This window comes from Rousettus aegyptiacus, unplaced genomic scaffold, assembly GCF_014176215.1.
Source record: "Rousettus aegyptiacus isolate mRouAeg1 unplaced genomic scaffold, mRouAeg1.p scaffold_m13_p_4, whole genome shotgun sequence".
NCBI lineage: Eukaryota > Metazoa > Chordata > Mammalia > Chiroptera > Pteropodidae > Rousettus > Rousettus aegyptiacus.
This window is the reverse complement of record NW_023416307.1, coordinates 109,519,951-109,537,569: the sequence shown is the minus strand read 5'-3', so window position 1 is coordinate 109,537,569 and position 17,619 is coordinate 109,519,951. Positions and strand designations below refer to the sequence as shown.

Below are 17,619 nucleotides of genomic sequence, written 5' to 3'. Positions count from 1 at the left end.
CACAAGGTCATCGCATGCATATCCTCGCAGGCCAGCAGGCAGCAAGGAGGCAGGCAGAAACAGCAGCTAGCAGGAAGCGGTCTAAATGAGGTCTAGAGACCAATATGTACATGCTTCAGGCAAACTGTTTCATGGGTAAGTTACCTTTATTTGAAGAGGCCAGGGTAAAGTGTATAAAATCCACACATTTTTCTCCAACTAGTTTCAAATGTTCTTGCACACATCACATATTCCTTTACTGTCAGGCGCCAACAATCCATCATTATATCTATAATAAAAATAAGGTGTCTGTCTCAGCTCTGGGATCAAAAAATAAAGTTGGGAGGTAGAATCTGGCAAGGAGGGCTCCTCTTTCTCTCTGGTCCCCATGACAGTACCTGCCCGCTGACCCTACGCACAGCCTCAAAACCCTCCTCAACATTGTGCACTCACTACCAACTAAAGAGTTGAGGTTTGAGATAAAACATATTTCATCTCTGTGACAATTCCTCAGATGACAAGAGGGATGACAGTCACACAAGGATTGTCTCGCAATGGGGTTGGCAGGATCTTCTGTGGCAGGTTCTAGACACTGAAAAAAGATGTCAATCAACTTAGAGATAAAAGCATCCAAGAGTTCCTTTTGTTCCTACTGGCCAACACCATCAAAAACTGGTTCTAGTGGGTAACAATGTACTCTTAACCAAAAGGTAGGTGAACATTATATAAAAACCTTTCCCATAGAAACAAGATAAAGAACACTGTGAATAATCACTGCTACATGGAGGTCTTTTGAATACAATAATCTGCCAAATTAAGTCAAGAAAAATAAGGCCATAAGAAAACCAACTTGCCCCATTATAGCTCAGGACAAAGGACAGCAAGATCATCTTTGAACGTCTCTCCGAGAGTATTTTAAGCTAGCTAATCTCCAACAGGCATGCACAGGGTGAAAAAAAAAAAAAAAAAAAGACATATGCACAGGGAAATTTTAAGAGCAAAAAAAAATCTATCTTTAGGAATAAAGATTAAAATAGTGCTTGTGATCATTTTATTTGCACAGGAAGGCTTAAAAAGAAACTCTTCTGAGAAATGGAAGATCATCAAATCACTAATAACTGCAGTTTCCTGAACAATTAAAGAAATTCACAAGATTACAACCTACTCAGGAAATGACGAATATTTTTTATTTTTATGGAAGGATTAAAAGGGCACTTTTATCTATAGCATCTTATAGCATACAGTGCTTCCAGAAGAAGCCTGTTAGGTAATTAAGCTATTTTTATTCTTTGTTCATTTATTTCAGGAGTACTCGACATGGCAGTGGTCTGGAATAAAAGAAAACATTGCTCATTTGGATAGGTAAAGTTTTGTTTTAAAAGGCATTTACCAGAGTTTTCTTTTTTTTATCTATTGAAGTTAGAAATTAGAGAACAATTTCCATTGTACCAAACTTATTTCTAATACATCAGCAGAAATGTCCTTTAAGTTACCTAGTCTAATTCTTCACAAACACACTTTGTACAGCTGCCCTCAATGCATCATCCTAACATTGTTTGGCCCTGATAACATTCTGTGTGCAATGCTCTTCTTTGGAAAAATCTTCTATTTTTAATAACTGATTCAATAAACTATTGACAAATGATTTGTATAATATAGTATGGCCAGCAAGCAAGGTTTGTCTCTGTCAGTACACACCACGTTCGACCTGTCCACAAACGTTGTCACGTTCCCTTTATGTTAGAGCTCCTTACGCCATTCTGAATAGCAACCGAAAGATCAATACACTGTCTGCTGAAAACAACAGGACATAACAAATGAATAATTTTATTTACAATAAAAGCTCCAGTCCCCAAATGGATTCCACTGATGTTCAAATTCATTTTTCATGCTCAACTCAAGATGAGAGGTAGACACAGCACAATGTGACGGGAGAGAGTGGGGAGAAGTATGAACCATAGCGGTTCAAATTTATTTAAGCTGTGAACAATAGCTGGGCTGTGGGTTGTGCTGAAGTACATGAATAAAATGTTCACTGCAGAATTCTAAAGATGCAATCTCCAAAATATTTCTGTTTTCTCAAGACATTCTAAAAAGCATTTTCCAGTAACAAGAAATTAATGGAGTAACGGCATTTTGACATATTCTTCTAGAATGTTGTACCAGGGAGGCCGAAGCCTATTCAACGGACTTTAAACACTACAATAAACAGAAGTGTTTGCTTTAGGGGGGACAAGGAGGGCATGGAGCTGCTGTTTTGAGAATGAAGCAAATAGTTTTGCTTTAAAAGCATATCTTTAGCTCCTGATCTAAAGTTATTTTCTTCCTCTGAAAGTTATAAAAAAAAAATCAGTGAACAAAGCCATAAGAAAAAAAGTCGAGGATGGGATAGCAAAATGTTAGAGACAACACAGTTCAAAGATGACATTTACAAGTCTCGTGAATGCCACATTCCCCAGAGGCCACCTGAATACTTTTTAAAAGGAAATGATCAAAAAAATAAATAAATAATAAAAATTTCTACTTCACGCAAAATTTACAATATACTGTCCTTAACATAAAGACTTGTCCACTAATGGATTAACATGGAAAAAAAAAAAACCTCAAATACAGAAAAGAATTTTCTCCCATTTGCCATCAACTCATTCACTGCTTTTACATTTAACTTGGTACACTTATAACACAGAAATATAAACAGAATTGTAACAGAAAAATCATGAAGAGAAAGTTGGAAAAATATAGCATGAATATGACACTAAAAAATTTGGAATAAAATGGTTATAAGACTTGCCTTCATCCATGGGAATACTGAAAAAGGCAAGATTTCAGCAAAGCCTATTGCCCCATTTCATTAATTGCAAAGATCCATGTGTTCCTGTTTACAGTTTCACTTAAAATTTAGTCAACAAAATTCTTTTGGATGCTAAGTTAAAAAAGATATGTAAGAGCAGGCCCTGTCCCGCCTCTTCCCAGGAACTAATGACTCAGGGCAGAGACGAACAGGAATGCTCTTGGCTGTGAAATGAAACAGACTGGGATAAATGTTTGGCATGGTGCCTGGAACAGAGTAGGAGCTCAGTAATAAACTGCTGAATGAGTCAACGTGTGACTAACGAATCAAGTGTCACAAAAAGGACAGGATATTTTTTCCTAAAAAGACAGGACAGATATCAAAGCACTTTAGATGAAATGAAAAGGATGAGAAGCATCACAAGGTGAAGAGCATCAAAGGGGAAAGCGTGGTAATGTAAGCCATCTGTTTAGGAAAGCACTGGAAACTGCTAAGCATTTTGGACTTTATCCTCAAAAAAAAAAAAAAAAAAAAAGAAGAAGAAGATTCATTTGTTTCATTAATTATTTATAAGCAAGGGAATAAGAGAATGAAGTGGAGGGTAAATTGGCATAGTCCAGACACAGGGAGGGTGCAAGAAAGCTAGATGATCTACCCAAGGGGCTAAATGAGGGCAGAGCGAATAGAACCCCAGGGAAAGAGAAAAGCCAGCTGAAGACATCTCACGATTTATTTTATGAAATGTTAGTGGGCAGAGCTGTCCACAGCTTCAATTCCCAAATCACCGGACAAAAGATATCCCCTTCTTCAAGCAAGTAACTTATTATGATTTGTCTCACAGTTGTCACTTAACAGAGTTTACAAAGGTAAAATAAAATAAAAAGTTACAAAATCATCATATAAAAAGGATCATCTGAATACATTATTGATAGGCCCTGAGACCACTTTAGACATAGTAGATGTGAAATAGCCTAACGGAGTGTACCGATTACAAAAATGTTCCAGTTCTCACTGTTCTCATCCATGGAAAGGACCAGATTCCTCTTGCTACATTCCGAATGAACGAAGGTTTGATAATTTTAATACATGGTTCCCCATGTCCTTGGCATACACTCAGATATAGTAACTGACCAGAACTTATTTCCAAAATGGTGATTCCAGTGCCATCTGGAAGAAAACTAATCATCATTTACTACTTGCTCACTATTCAGTGTAGACATTTCCCTAGAAGCATACAGTTCATTTTCTTGAATTCAAAAACATATAGGACCCAGGTCTTACACACCACACTTTCAGTTGGTTAAAAACACCATGAAAAAATCAAGATAAGTAAAAATTTACAGAACAAAGTTCATTCCATTATTAACCATTTAAAACAAAACAAAACAAAACACTGCAATTCTATAACTTCACATTTTCTCAGTCCAAGATTTGTTCATCTAAATTCCCATTTTCATCTCAGGTTCACTCATTTCCTTGATAGAAGTCAATTAAAGCTGGTACTCAAAGAAAGGTGGCATTTAAACAATGCTCTTTTGAAACTGGAACTCTAAGACATTTTACTTAAAAAAAATTCCTCAAAAGAAAAAGACAATCACAAACTTGCAGCAAAATCAAATGAAAAAAGAAAGTGCTTCTGTTATTTCAAGAACTTCAGGTCTTTGAGAACTCAATATGAAATTGGTATGCAAATGAAAAATTTTTTCGGTTTATCGGACCTTTCTGAATCATTCTAGTTTTTTTTTACTTCAAAAAACAAAATAATGAGATTTTCTAATATTGAGTATTTATTATTAAAGCTATTTTTATACATTTAAAAGTTAAATATTACCAAAAAATTTACATAATATTATTTACTAGTTTATTGCTGTGATCATTAGTTTTACAAATTTACAAAATCAACTTAGAATTTGCATTTAAGGAATTGAGATTCCATTATGAAATCACAATTATATTCTGATGCATGTTTTCTTGTTTATATATTTTTTTCAATGTACCATGGTTCCATGGTCAAAAAAGATTATTCATAAAATTCTCAAGCACTTTGAAAATTCCCACTGGAAAAAATATAACTTATTCTAAAAAATATATATATCAACATATTTGTAGATTTAGAATTACTAGAAATTTATTTCAAAGTAAAATTATGTCTCAGCATGGAAAATGCTTGTTATCTCAAAATATGAAATTTTATGCTTTGTTGCACTCTGCATAGTGAATTAAGTTCGGGGAAAGAGAAAAAAGATTCTAAAAAGTCAGTACAAAAGTCATATGCACACAGTCAGGAGTGATACTTTCAACAACACAGATCCTCCGGAGCATTTCGCCAATTCCTGCTACTCCCACTGCAAAGAATAAAGCTCCTGCCAAAGTCCAATAGGAGAGACTACAACTCAACAGTTAGAGGGAAATAAAACAACTCTACCGCCAATGACACTGGACAATGATCTAGAAGCTGGCACATTTTTCAAGAGAAAATGCTAAACTAAATCCTAAGATGAAAAAAATAGTTTTAGTATATTTAGTTAAAACTCCTAACTTAAATGATCTGAAAGAGGTAAAGAAACCAGAATCTCAAATTTTCGTGTAATATCTTATTTCCATGTCACAAAAGTGCTACCCAATCTCTTACTATTAAAATTCACAACTGATAACTGAAAACAAAGAGCCCATGATATTTATGGGGACCATTTTAGAAACACCTATTTATTTACACAGCTACCATAATGAGAAGGTCAACAAAAACTCACCTCTGAAGCCACAGTTGCTAAGCAACTCTTTTCAGAAGTTCTGCAACACTGATCAAGCATATTACTGGTGCCGCCAAACGGATTCAAAATAAATCTAACATCTTACCTGGTTTCTCCAAAGAGGGAGGGAGGTGGATTCCGATTTTACCTTTTTGGACAGACATTGGAGGCCAATCCTGTATCCATTCGGTCTATTAGGTTCAGAGGCTTTTTATTTTTCCACTTTGAGAAAAAGAAAAGGATACGTCCTGGTACCACAGGTTTCCTGTTCACAAGGGCAAAGGACAGTTCTGTTTTGAGAAATACCACAGAGGGCTTGATGAGATGTTGGCCGAATCTGAAAGACATTTCTTTACAGTTGAAGTCTGAAAAAGAAGATGATTTTAAAAATGGGCATGTATAAAATTCAGTGAGAAACTAAGATCATATACCACTTTAAGGAAAGCAAATTCCATTACTATAGATTCTTAGATAAGAAGAAGACATCATTTAAGCTGTTCCCCATTTAAGATCCACTAAGGTGTATTCTGGGTAACTCCTCCTAAAATACTCCACTCTCTCTACCAGGGTTGCCTTGACTGGAGTTAGTGTTTTCAAACAGAAGCATCCCATGGACAACAAAACAGTCTTAAATCCCTCTGCACTTCAGGTTGCCACCTTAACCAAAATCTACTAGGTACTGTCTATCAGGTACTTTACTTTTTTCCCCATCCATTTCGTCATTTTTGCAAGGCTAAAAATTTTCATTGTTAAGCATTAACTCTAAACCATCTAATTCTTAAATGCTTTTCTCAAATGATTTTATCATTGTTTATATAAAAGCAATTTAGAAAAAGTACAAACACTGTTTGAACTTGCCTACAATTACAGAAATATACGAGCACTCTCAGAGAAATATTATAGTAAAATTTCTAATATTAAAGAGAAAAATGAGAAAAAAAAGAAGCAGCAAAATATAGTTCAAGATGAAAACAATTCCTAGTTGACATAGAGTCAGGATGCACCAAGGTAAGTGTTTCATATGCTCTTTTTTTTGCGGGAAAAGCTATAGCGGGGTGGATGAGGGGAGGTGAAGAAAGATTTGGCACTTGGCATCTAAGGTATCAAGAAATGATTTTCTGTCAGTTAGATGACTATACATGACAAAATTACTTCCTGAATGACTAAGGCACAACCTCCTTGGGAAACCACTTCATTTTTCTAATTCAGCAACAACACTATTAGAAAATTGATGAAAATAATCAACCCATGAGAAAACAGGAAACAAGATTACAAAAAAAGATGATGTCAGAAAATAGTTGATGTTTTATAAAACACACCAATAAATGTGTTTAATGATTCTAACGTTTTCAATGACGCAAAAGATACAGTATGCAAGTGTCATCCATTATAATGTTCTCAGTGACCCAAGATATATAGTATATAAGTGGCATTCACTACAGAAGGATCTGCAGAGCCAGAGCTTAACACATTTCAGGTACAAAGAAACAAGATGGAAGTTTTGCCTTATATCTCATATAAGTACTAGTTTCTAGATCATTTATAAGTATGTCATAAAAATAAAGGGTATTGAGTAAGAATGCTGAAAATCATCTAACCCGGTGGTTTTCAAGGTGTTTCCCTGAACCCACAGCATCAGCATCACCTGGGAACTTATTAGAAATGCAAATTATCAAGCCCTACTTCAGACCTACTAAACCAGAAACTCTGGGAGAAGGGCCCAGCAATCTGTGCTTCCATGAGCTGTGCAGATGTTTTAGAACTGCTGACAAGACTTAACTATTCTCACAGTCCTTGGGTCCTTTCCTATTGAATCTTTGCCAAGTAGCTGGCTAGCCTATGCTTGAATATACCCAGAGATAGGAAGTTCATTATCCATTCCTTCTAAAACAATAAATCCAACAAGTGCATAGCTGCCCTTCATACCAAGTTCATCTATTTGTCATGGATTTATGCCATGGGACTATATGAAACAAGTATCATGCAAGTGGCAGAGCTTCAGATATTTGAAGTTAACTTTTACTCATTTTCCGGTTTTTCTGGAATAAACATGGTAATTCATTTTATTCATTCTACAAATCGTTCCCCAAATCAAGCATTGATTCAAGTCCCCTGCAGCTATTTTTGTTTGTTTTGTCTTGACTTCCCAGCATCCACTTTCTGTAGTTCTGGCCACATCACTCTGATTTTTCTTTGAATAATACTCCACCATATTCTACATGTGGAGCTATTCCTACTGCCAGGTTCTAGGGATGGGAAAGCAACATGGACATTCTTAGTCCTCTGGCATATGACTGGTTCAGGAGTGGACACAGGACAAAATATAAGCTAGTCGAAGGAAAAATATCCATGAGAAGAAAATTGCTAATACTACGGGAAAGGGGCTTTAAATTTTTCTGCCAAGTTGCCAAACTGGTAGCGCACAAACCCGAAACAGCTAGAGGTTACATTAAAAAGAGTCTACCTGGTATCAGAGCCAACACTGAGGGCAGCAGAGCCATTACAGAGAGAGACTGATACCTGATGACGTTGTTTGAACACCTGGCTCTAACAATGTTGGAAGGAGTATTGTTCCTAGAGCTTGTTTCCTCTTAAAGATAATTGCGCAGAACTGACTTAAGCATGGGCTCTGGTTAATTAGGCTCTTCTTTTGGTTTTCTTATTATCATCATTTCCCCTTCATCTCTTATGCCCACACCCTCCCTATTCCTTCCTCTCCCATGACAGGGCTTCACTTTTCATGATTAATGTATTTATAATCTTCACTGAATTTTATAAATATATGTCAAAAATATATAGGGATCTTGTATTTGGTTTTTAATTGTAACTTTCTTTAAATCTCATTCTACCTTTTTTCTTTCAACATTGTTTTAGAGACTCATTAATTTTGCCATAAATATAATTTCTCATTGCTTATTCCCTCTGTGTTCCACTGTAATTTTTCTTTGTCCATTTTTATAGTGAAGAGCTAACCTTGTCTCCAACTCTTTACCACAAATAACACTGTGATGACCATCCATGTATATGTTTTTCTGGATATCTATTGTAGAATCCCACTGCTGGGTTTTAGGTTATACATATAAATTTTGTAAGGCATATGCACCCGTTTGCATCCCCAAAATACACAGATTTCTATTTCCCTCCATCCTTGCCAACACTTGAGAGCATCTGATTTCCTTTTACTGATATGATAGGCAAAATGGAACCTCTTAATTTTAATTTGCTCATCACCAATGCGATGTGTGTGTGCATATGTCGATACCTTTCAATACAGCACCAGTGCGTACTTTTTCCCTCTTTTGTAATTTTTCTTCTAGTTTATGATTTTCCAGAGTCCCTTATGTATTCTAAATACTGATCCTAATCTATTAAACATAATTATATTTTCACTATCAGTTTTCTATCATACCTTCCATTGAACAACAAAAAAAAACACATTCATTTTGATGAATTAATCAGTTATCTTGTTACAGTTTGTGCTCTGTGAATCTTATTTAACAAACTCTTCTCTACCATAAGGTTACAAAAATATGTTCTTAAATTTTCATATATTTTCACTCTTAACAGGTATTTCATCCATTCAGGGCTGTGCTTATTGTATGAAGTACAGGAATGATTTCATTTTTTCTCCTTTTGTGAACCAATTGTCCTAGCACCAATTGCTGGGAATGATCACACCAAGTTCCCATATATACATAGGAATGATTCTAGACCTTATTATATTGATTCTATTCCAGATGCTGGATAATAGGAAGCACCAATTTTTTCTCTAAAGGCCTAGACTCAGCAGGCCACACAGTCTGTTGTAACTACTCAACTCTGTCACGGCAACATGAAATCAGCCATAGACACATATAAATGAATAGATGTGGTTGTATCCCTATAAAGATTTATTTATAAGTACATGTCACAGTCTAGATTTAGATTGTAGTCTATGTATTTTGCTAACTCCTACTATACAGTGTTAATACCTTATAAAGGGAAGATCCTTCTTTATCTACTCTCCTATGTAAAATTTAGATTCAACGCTGACCCTCCAAAAAAATTCTTGTTCAGATGCTAATTGAAATTACGCTGAATTTAAATTTTAACGGAGGAATTATGACATCTTCACAATATTCAACCAACCCATTCATGAACTCTCTGCATTGATAGACACTCTATAATACCTTAATAAAACTCCTATAAGAGTTTTAAATTTCCCATATGTTTAATAAATTCTTTCTTAGATAGCTTTTAGTTTAGTCATTATTATAAATGGTATCTTATTATCATCATAGTTTATATTTGGTTACTTTTAATACAATGGAAAGCTATTGATTTTTATGTGTTGCTCTTACAAGCTGGCAACCAGTGGATCTCTTGTATTGCTGCTAATAGTTTCTGCTGATTCTTTTTGGTTTTCTATATATAGTTGACCCTTGAACAATGCAAAGGTTAGGGGTGCTGATCTTCACAAAATCAAAAATAACATACAGCTTAAGTTGGCCCTCCACATCTGCTTATCCCCAAACACAGGAATACAGAGAGCCAAGTGTATATTCATTGAAAAAAAAAATCTATTTATAAGTGGACCTACATAGTTCAAACCTATGCTGTTGTTCAAAGATCAACTGTACATTATTTTACTTAGAAATAACGGCAATTCTAGCTCTCTTTTCAATTCTTCTACTTTTGTTGTTTTGTCTTATTGCATTGGTCAGGGATCTCATAAGGCCGAGTAGAAATAACACAGGCATCCTTATCTTGTTTCCAACCTTAAGAGGAATGAATTTAAAGCCCTGTTTTTTCCATTAAGAATAATATTGGACACAGGTTTTTAGTAGAAAGCCTTTATCAAACTAAAAAAAGTGTCTCCATTTCAAGTTTGCAAAGGTTTGGTTCCATTTAAAAAGCAAAACAATTATTAAATGCTTTTTTGGTCATTGATCAATTTGTTGTTCTTTGCCATTAATGTTGTAAATTACAGTAACAGTTTTGTTTTTAAACCCTGAGGACATCCTTTCACTTTTATATTTAAATTTAGACATCATGTACTATTTATTAATACACTGCTAGATTTGAATTCTTAGTGTTTTTCAGTATCATAAGTTGGCCAATATTTTTTCCTTGGTTTTGATTTTCAGAAATGAACTTAATAGGCTGGCTTTTATTCTTTGTTCTAGAAGGATTTTACTATCCCTTGAGAGTTAAACAGAACTCACTTGTCAAGTCGTTTGGTCCTCTTTTTACATTGCAGAGAGAAGTACGTTTTGACAATCATTATAATTTATTTAATAAGTGTTGATTTTTTTCTTGCATCAATTTTTGAGGCATATATCCTTTTTGCCTAAATTTTCATCTTTATTAATAAAAATTCATATTCTTTTAACATTAAAAACATAAGCCATTATTTCCTTTATCTATTTTACATATTATTTTGCTTTTATTAATGTACATATGTTTTTCTTCATCAGTCTTGCAACACTTACATCTAGCCAATTAAGTTTTTCAAAGAGCCTTTTTTTTTTTTTTTTGGTTCTTTGCTTTATAAATAACCTTTACTTCGTTGCTTATTTTCTGAACTTATATTCGTTTTCCCTTATTTTTTTTCTTTTTTTTTTCAGGTTTACTATGTTGCAGTTTTTCTAATTGAGTCAAACATTAAGTTTATGGAGTTTCAGACTATTTTTCTCTTGAGTAACAAAAGTTATATATTGCCTTCAAAGTGTTCCATTAGTTATCGCTCTCCAATTTCGATCTATTGTGCTTTTATTATCACTCGGCTTTAAAATTTTGCTATTCTTGTTATCATTTCCTATTTTACCTGAGGGTTATTTCATAGTACGTCTTTTCATTTTCAAATATATAGGATGTTTTGCTATCTTTCTGTTAGTGATGAATGATTTTAAACCACTGTAGTTAGAGAAAAGAACCTCTATAAAGTTGATTTTTTAGAATCTGAGGCTTCCTTCCTGATCCATTAAAAGATGAAGCATGTGCTTAATCCACATGTGCCCCCAAATAAAATACATTCTGCATTTGTTGAAAAGTTCTATATATATGGTAGATCAAATTCACTGTTATCCAAATCTTTCTCTTATTACTTTTAGTATCATTGTTTCATTAGTTTCTGAAGACTGTTAGATGTCTAACTGTAACTGCTTAATCAATGTGACACCATAAATTATGCTTTCTAAATTATTGCATGTGTATATGTACCTGCTTGTTTTACTCCATGACCTATTGTTACTTTTTCTTTTTGTCTGTATCTGACAAGTGTAACTTTTTACACCCGCTTATCCTCAACCTGTGTCCTTTTAAATTATTTTTATAAACAGTATGGCATTTTGTTTTCTATCCACTGGACAGTCTTGATCAGATTAGCCCCTATACATTTATGCCAATTATTGTTTGAGTGTATTTTGAACATCCTATTTTATCCTTTTGCTTCACTCTTTTCTCCTTCCTACTTCCACTGGCTAGATCAAGTTTTGTCATATGGGTATGAAATCATACATTCCACTTCTATTTCAATAGTGGTTATTCTTATTACAATCCACACAAAAGCTCAATTTTCTCATCAACATCTAAAAGCAGTTCAATATCTATGTCCTTAGCATATTCTTACCACCTTGGATCTCCTTTCAGGCCTCATCCCCCATCTTACCCTAATTTCTAATATGTTGAAATATTATAATTTCAAATGCTGATATGCAAGGGTTTTTTGTCATTTTGCACACCCTTACTCCAACAATCATATTTTTCATTTGTCCTATTTACAAAGGTCTAGACACCTCCCTCACACTAGGCAGTACTACTTCCTCTTCTGAGTTTTAGCTTGTTTTTTGCTCCCCCCATTTTCAAAGCTCACCTATGCTTTTGAATGAACATTTGTATATTTTATACAGCATTTCAAATTATTTTTTAGTGGACAATTTTCTGATTGTCCACCCTATCACACTCCTAGAAACTAAAGTTGTCATTGCTTCTTTGTACAAAAATCACTAAATTCTCTACTTGCTCTTATTTCGTATGTTTCACTTCTTCCTCCTGGATTCTTTCTTTTTCATAGATTCTCCAAAGTTACTTTCAGAGAGGGTCTACATATATTTGGCAAACTGAGATTTTTATGCCAGAAAGCTTTATTTTACCTTCTCATTTAAATATAGTAACCAGAAATAAAACCCTAAGCTTAAATTTGCTGTTGCAACATTTTGAAATCATTATTCCTTTGCCCTCTCACATTCTGGTGTTGCTATGGAGAAAAGTCCTATGACAGTCAGATTCCTATTCACTGGAAGATGCCCTAATTTTTATCCCCAAATTTTAAAAAGTGTGTGAAAATATCTAAATGTGTATTAGTTTCTGAGGACTGTAGTAACAAATGATCACAAACCAGGAGGCTTGAATCAATGAACTTATTTGCCCAGAGTTCTGGAGGCTAGAAGAATGAAATCAAGGTGGCGGTGGGGCCATGCTCCTTCTGAAAGCTATAGGGCAGAATTCTTCCTTGCCATGTCCTAGTCCCTGGTGGTTGCCAAAAATTGTTGGCATTCCTTGGCTTGTGAATGCATCATCCCATCTCTGCCTCCATCTGTACCTGGCCATATTCTCTGTGTGTCCTCTCTTCTTATGAATATACAAGTCATTGGATTTATGACCCGCTCTAATCCAGTATAACTTCACCTTAACTAATTACAATGACAAAGATCCTATTTTCAAATATAGCTATGTTCTGATGTTCCTTGTGGGTGGGAATATTATTCAATCCACTACAGACTACTTTTCTGAGTCCTCCTGTTTAGTGATCTATTAACATTTTCCATACGAAGTCTTCAGTTTTCACTGCATTCTTTATATTCTTTGTCATTATGTTTTCAAATATTCCCTGACCTCAATTTACTTTTCTGCCTTTTGGGGGTTCTTTTTAACGTTTCTATTCATTCTCTTTCTCTTAACTCTTTTCAGTCTTCTTATATTTTTACATCTTCAAGATGCCTTTTAAATAGCTTCGATCCATCTAACTGCTGATTATATCCATTCTGATATCTATCTACCCATCCATTAAGCTAGTTCCCAGTATTAAAATTTAAGCTTATTTCTCATTTTTCCTCCACCCAAAGCTACCCTGCCTCTCATTTCTGTCTTTCTCACACAACACTCTTGCCAATGAGCTCATGTGATTCTTCTCATGAGTTTAGCCTGCCAACAATTTGAAGAGCTGACTGCCCTGACCTCACCATTAGTCTGCCTCTCATGATACAAGTTACAAGCTACCTCTTGAGAGGAAGTATGAAGAGGTCAAATGAAAGTTCGAAGCACATACACTTGAGTCTTTGCTCTGCCATTCCCTAATTATCAGTGATTGGCTGAACTTCACACTCTCAGATATCCCATCTGCAAATTGTGAATGATAGTATATGTGTGTGTGTGTGTGTATATATGTATGTATGAATATGTGTGTGTGTATATAAACGTACGTACACACACACACACACACACACACACATATATAAATACATCTATGTTTGTCACTTGACATTGGCACCCCCAAATGATAATATCTGTCCTTGCCCAAATTCAATTTTGCCTCTTCTTTAATTGTGGTAAAATCCTGCCTATCTGACCAGCCAGTAGACATGCTTCTTCAAGTTTTAAGTTTTAATTTCAATGGAGAAGAAAAGTACTCCAGGAACTATAAAAGAAACAAAAGTAGAGAAATGTGTAAGAACTAATATTGTGTGATGGGAAGATTCTTGCATCTCCAGGATCTGAAACTGTCTGTAAGACTGAGATAAATATTAAATACTTTCCTCTCACTTGAAAATAGCAGAAAGCAATTTTATTTTAAGCTAAAGTAAAATTGCTAAATCATTTTGCAACAAGAAGGTTGGATGTACCAATATTCTTTAGAATTCCCAGAAAAAAATTATCTCCTGGAATCTTTATTTCTTAATAAATATGAAGAAGATGGCTTCTGGCATCCAGGGAACCAAGTACTGGATTAAAGACCTCAGTCTAAGATTTTGGCTCTTATACTTATTAGTGGGATTTGGCTAAGACAGAGAAAGAAGTGACTGGATTCATTCAAGAAATAGTAACTAAAGCCCACAAATATCTCTTTATAAACATACAACTAAAGTATATTAATGAAAACCAAATCTTATATTTTTAACCAATTGATATTTTGTGTTCCTTAATAATAACTTATTTTGAAGTAAAATTATGTGATTTCAAGGTATTTAATGAGTCTCTATTTCCCACCTTTTCAACTATAAAAGTTATTTGTACATTTGCTCTCTTTACCTCACTACATCTTCTACCTCTCTATCTCCTATAATTCTCACAGCATCATATTATTTTGAGAACTTTGTCTTCAAAATTTAGTGAACAGAATGGAAATAAAAAGGTCTCTACTATTCACGTTTAATTTTGTGACTCAGTGGATTTGATCTGTTGTTTTCTGATAGGATCACATAGGCAACCTAATGTGTATTAGAATAAGGTTCAATGGCCACAAAAAGAAATGTCCCCAAATTTGAAATGTCCCCATCATTCACAATAGGAGATAACACTAGCTCACTTCAGGGCAGATCAGGTTTCCTCCTGGTTTGCTTTCAAATGTTATTATCCAACTAATATAATTTCCATATGCTTCTAACCTTGCTCTCACCTCCCTGTTCCCTTCAAAGGAAAAAAAAAAAAAAAAAAAAAAAAAAAACTCTAGAATTTTTAGCAGAAAAGAACTTAAAATATCATTTAAAAGGTCTCATTTAAAGAATACTGTTTACAGAGGACACTATCTACGGAGTCTCAAACTTGGGAATTTAAGGTTTCAGGGATCCCACTCTGAGACACACTAAATTAAAGATAACTGTCACCTTAAGGGATCTCTTGGTGCCCAAATCGCATGATAGTTCTCTGTTACATGATGATCAACTGGTGATTCAAAATATAGGCGTATGTCTATTATTTTCATATTATTTCCTCAAATGTACAACACAAAACATAAATTCCTTTACAAGAATGTGAAGATCCTTCAAAACCCACTGACTAAAGTTTAAGAAACTCAAAACTTTAACAAATGCACCTAACAGGCCATGCTCACAAGGATGTGAAATTCTAACCAACATACTATCAGGAAACTCCACATTCTACAGCTAATGACTTTTAGAGGACAAAGAGTCTACATATTTCCACAAGCTTGCTATTCAAAATGTGGTCTGCTGATCATAAACATCTGTGTCACCTGAGAACTGTAAGAAATGCAGATTCCCAGGCTCCAGCCCAAATCTACTGCACTGATCTGTATTTAATGAGATCCTCTGTATGTCAATAAGCACATTAAAGTTTGAGAAGTTAAAAAAAAAAAGTTTGAGCACTAGTTCCAATTAAAATTATCTTGGGAGCTTTCTAAAATAGAAATAGCTCCATCCTAGCCCAATTCCAGCAGAACCACCAGGATGATGAAGTTAAGAACACAGCTGTAGAATCAGTCTGTGAAATGGGGATAACAACAGCACCTTCTTTCAAGGACACCTGTAAAGTATTTAATAAGTCTTTGATAAAGCTAGTCATTATACTGCAGTTAGTATTTTACCCTATTAAAAAGTAATGCCAAAGTTTATTCAACAATTGTTAATTGGCAGCTTACACAAGTTAAGTTGCTTTGGATCATGCTTTTATATAAACAGTTTAAAATTATTAAATAGAAAAAACAGGTAAAGCACTGTCAGTTCAAAAGTAACATCATATTAAATAATAGAAATTATAGTTAATACTCAGTACTTTTATACTAAGCAATTTCCATATAAAATCTTAATCCTCCTGACATTCCATCAAGGAATGCCTTTCATACATCAACATTTATGCATCTCTTTGAATACTTCTCATGTATTGGTTCCTCAATTTGAGAATCACTGTGTTCAAAGTATATTGAAATCTTCAAGGCTATTGATATGCTAAATATCACTCAGGCGATGTTCCTAAACATTTACATTAAAAGGTCATCTCAGGAAAAGGCACATTTACCCACAATTTTATGGGCACCAGGTATTCTCCGATTATCCAAATCTCTAATAAAAATTTGTTATTACTTAGGAATATAATGTAGGAGAAAATTACTTGTAACTATCCTAACCAAAACAATCTGCCGTGAAAATGAACTTCTCCTAGGCAACCGGGAAGCCAGACATGATGAAAAAGAAAGATCATTCCTTTGGTTAAAAGAATTTTAAAAGCTTGTATTTTCTTTTACCTTGAAAAATAAACATGTTGTTTTATAATGGCTAAAGGTGTAAATTTACTTTAAAAACATTCCACTTTTTCCATCCTGACATGTCTCAGCAAATGGCAGGAATCTAGACCAACCCTAAAAAGCATGACTCTCCTTAGGGACCAGCAGAAGAAATCACATAGCAAATACAAACTCCAGATACTTCTACTAACTGGAAAATATGTTTTTATTTCAAATCACTTCATTTAAAAACTGGGTGCTCAAGGTGCTCAAATGTTAACCAAAAATGTATATGAGCTTAAAAAGCTGCTTCCTAATGGATACCAACACTAACCTTAACAGAAAAAAATGGCATCATCTGATGTAAAAAAACATACTTTTAGCTGGCCAGGCACTCAAACATATTTTTATTGATGACTTGGAAAACCATCAAGGTACATAAATGGATAGCTGGAAACATATAGTTAGGTTTAGCTGTTTTATAAAACGGTCTAAACTTACAGGTGTGTGGCAAAATTTCACAACTCTAAGAATATCCCACAAGATGACAACAAGAAGAACAAAGAGAAAGAGAAGACAGCCTGAATGAAGTGTCTCAGAATTCAAACAGAAGTATGCCTGTAACATTTTTATACAAAGAAAAAAAAATTTAGTAAAGTATATTAAGTCATCAACCTACAGTGTCACTAAAGAAAAATTTTCAATTGTTAACAAGTCAAAAAAAAAAAAAAACTGAAGCTCAGCTGTTTAAAACAAGAAACACATAGATATTTCAAAATGTCAACTTTTTCAAGCTCTCACTTCTTCAGTAACCTCTCCTTCTTCTCTTTCCTCTGTCAGTTTAAAGTCTTGAAACTTTTACTTATCTAGCATCTCTAATC

General features: G+C 34.3%; 1 protein-coding gene across 3 annotated transcripts in view; it reads right to left on the bottom strand.

Moving 5' to 3' along the window:
* FHIT (fragile histidine triad diadenosine triphosphatase) overlaps window positions 1–17,619 on the bottom strand; it is a 1,278,128-nt gene that overhangs the window by 715,758 nt on the left and 544,751 nt on the right. For all 3 annotated transcript variants that reach the window (XM_016150237.2, XM_016150238.2, XM_036219786.1), the window contains one exon: window positions 5,766–5,885. In XM_016150237.2, coding sequence (XP_016005723.1) covers window positions 5,766–5,868 — 103 coding nt within the window. In that variant the 5' untranslated portion in view covers window positions 5,869–5,885. The remainder of the gene's footprint in view (window positions 1–5,765; window positions 5,886–17,619) is intronic.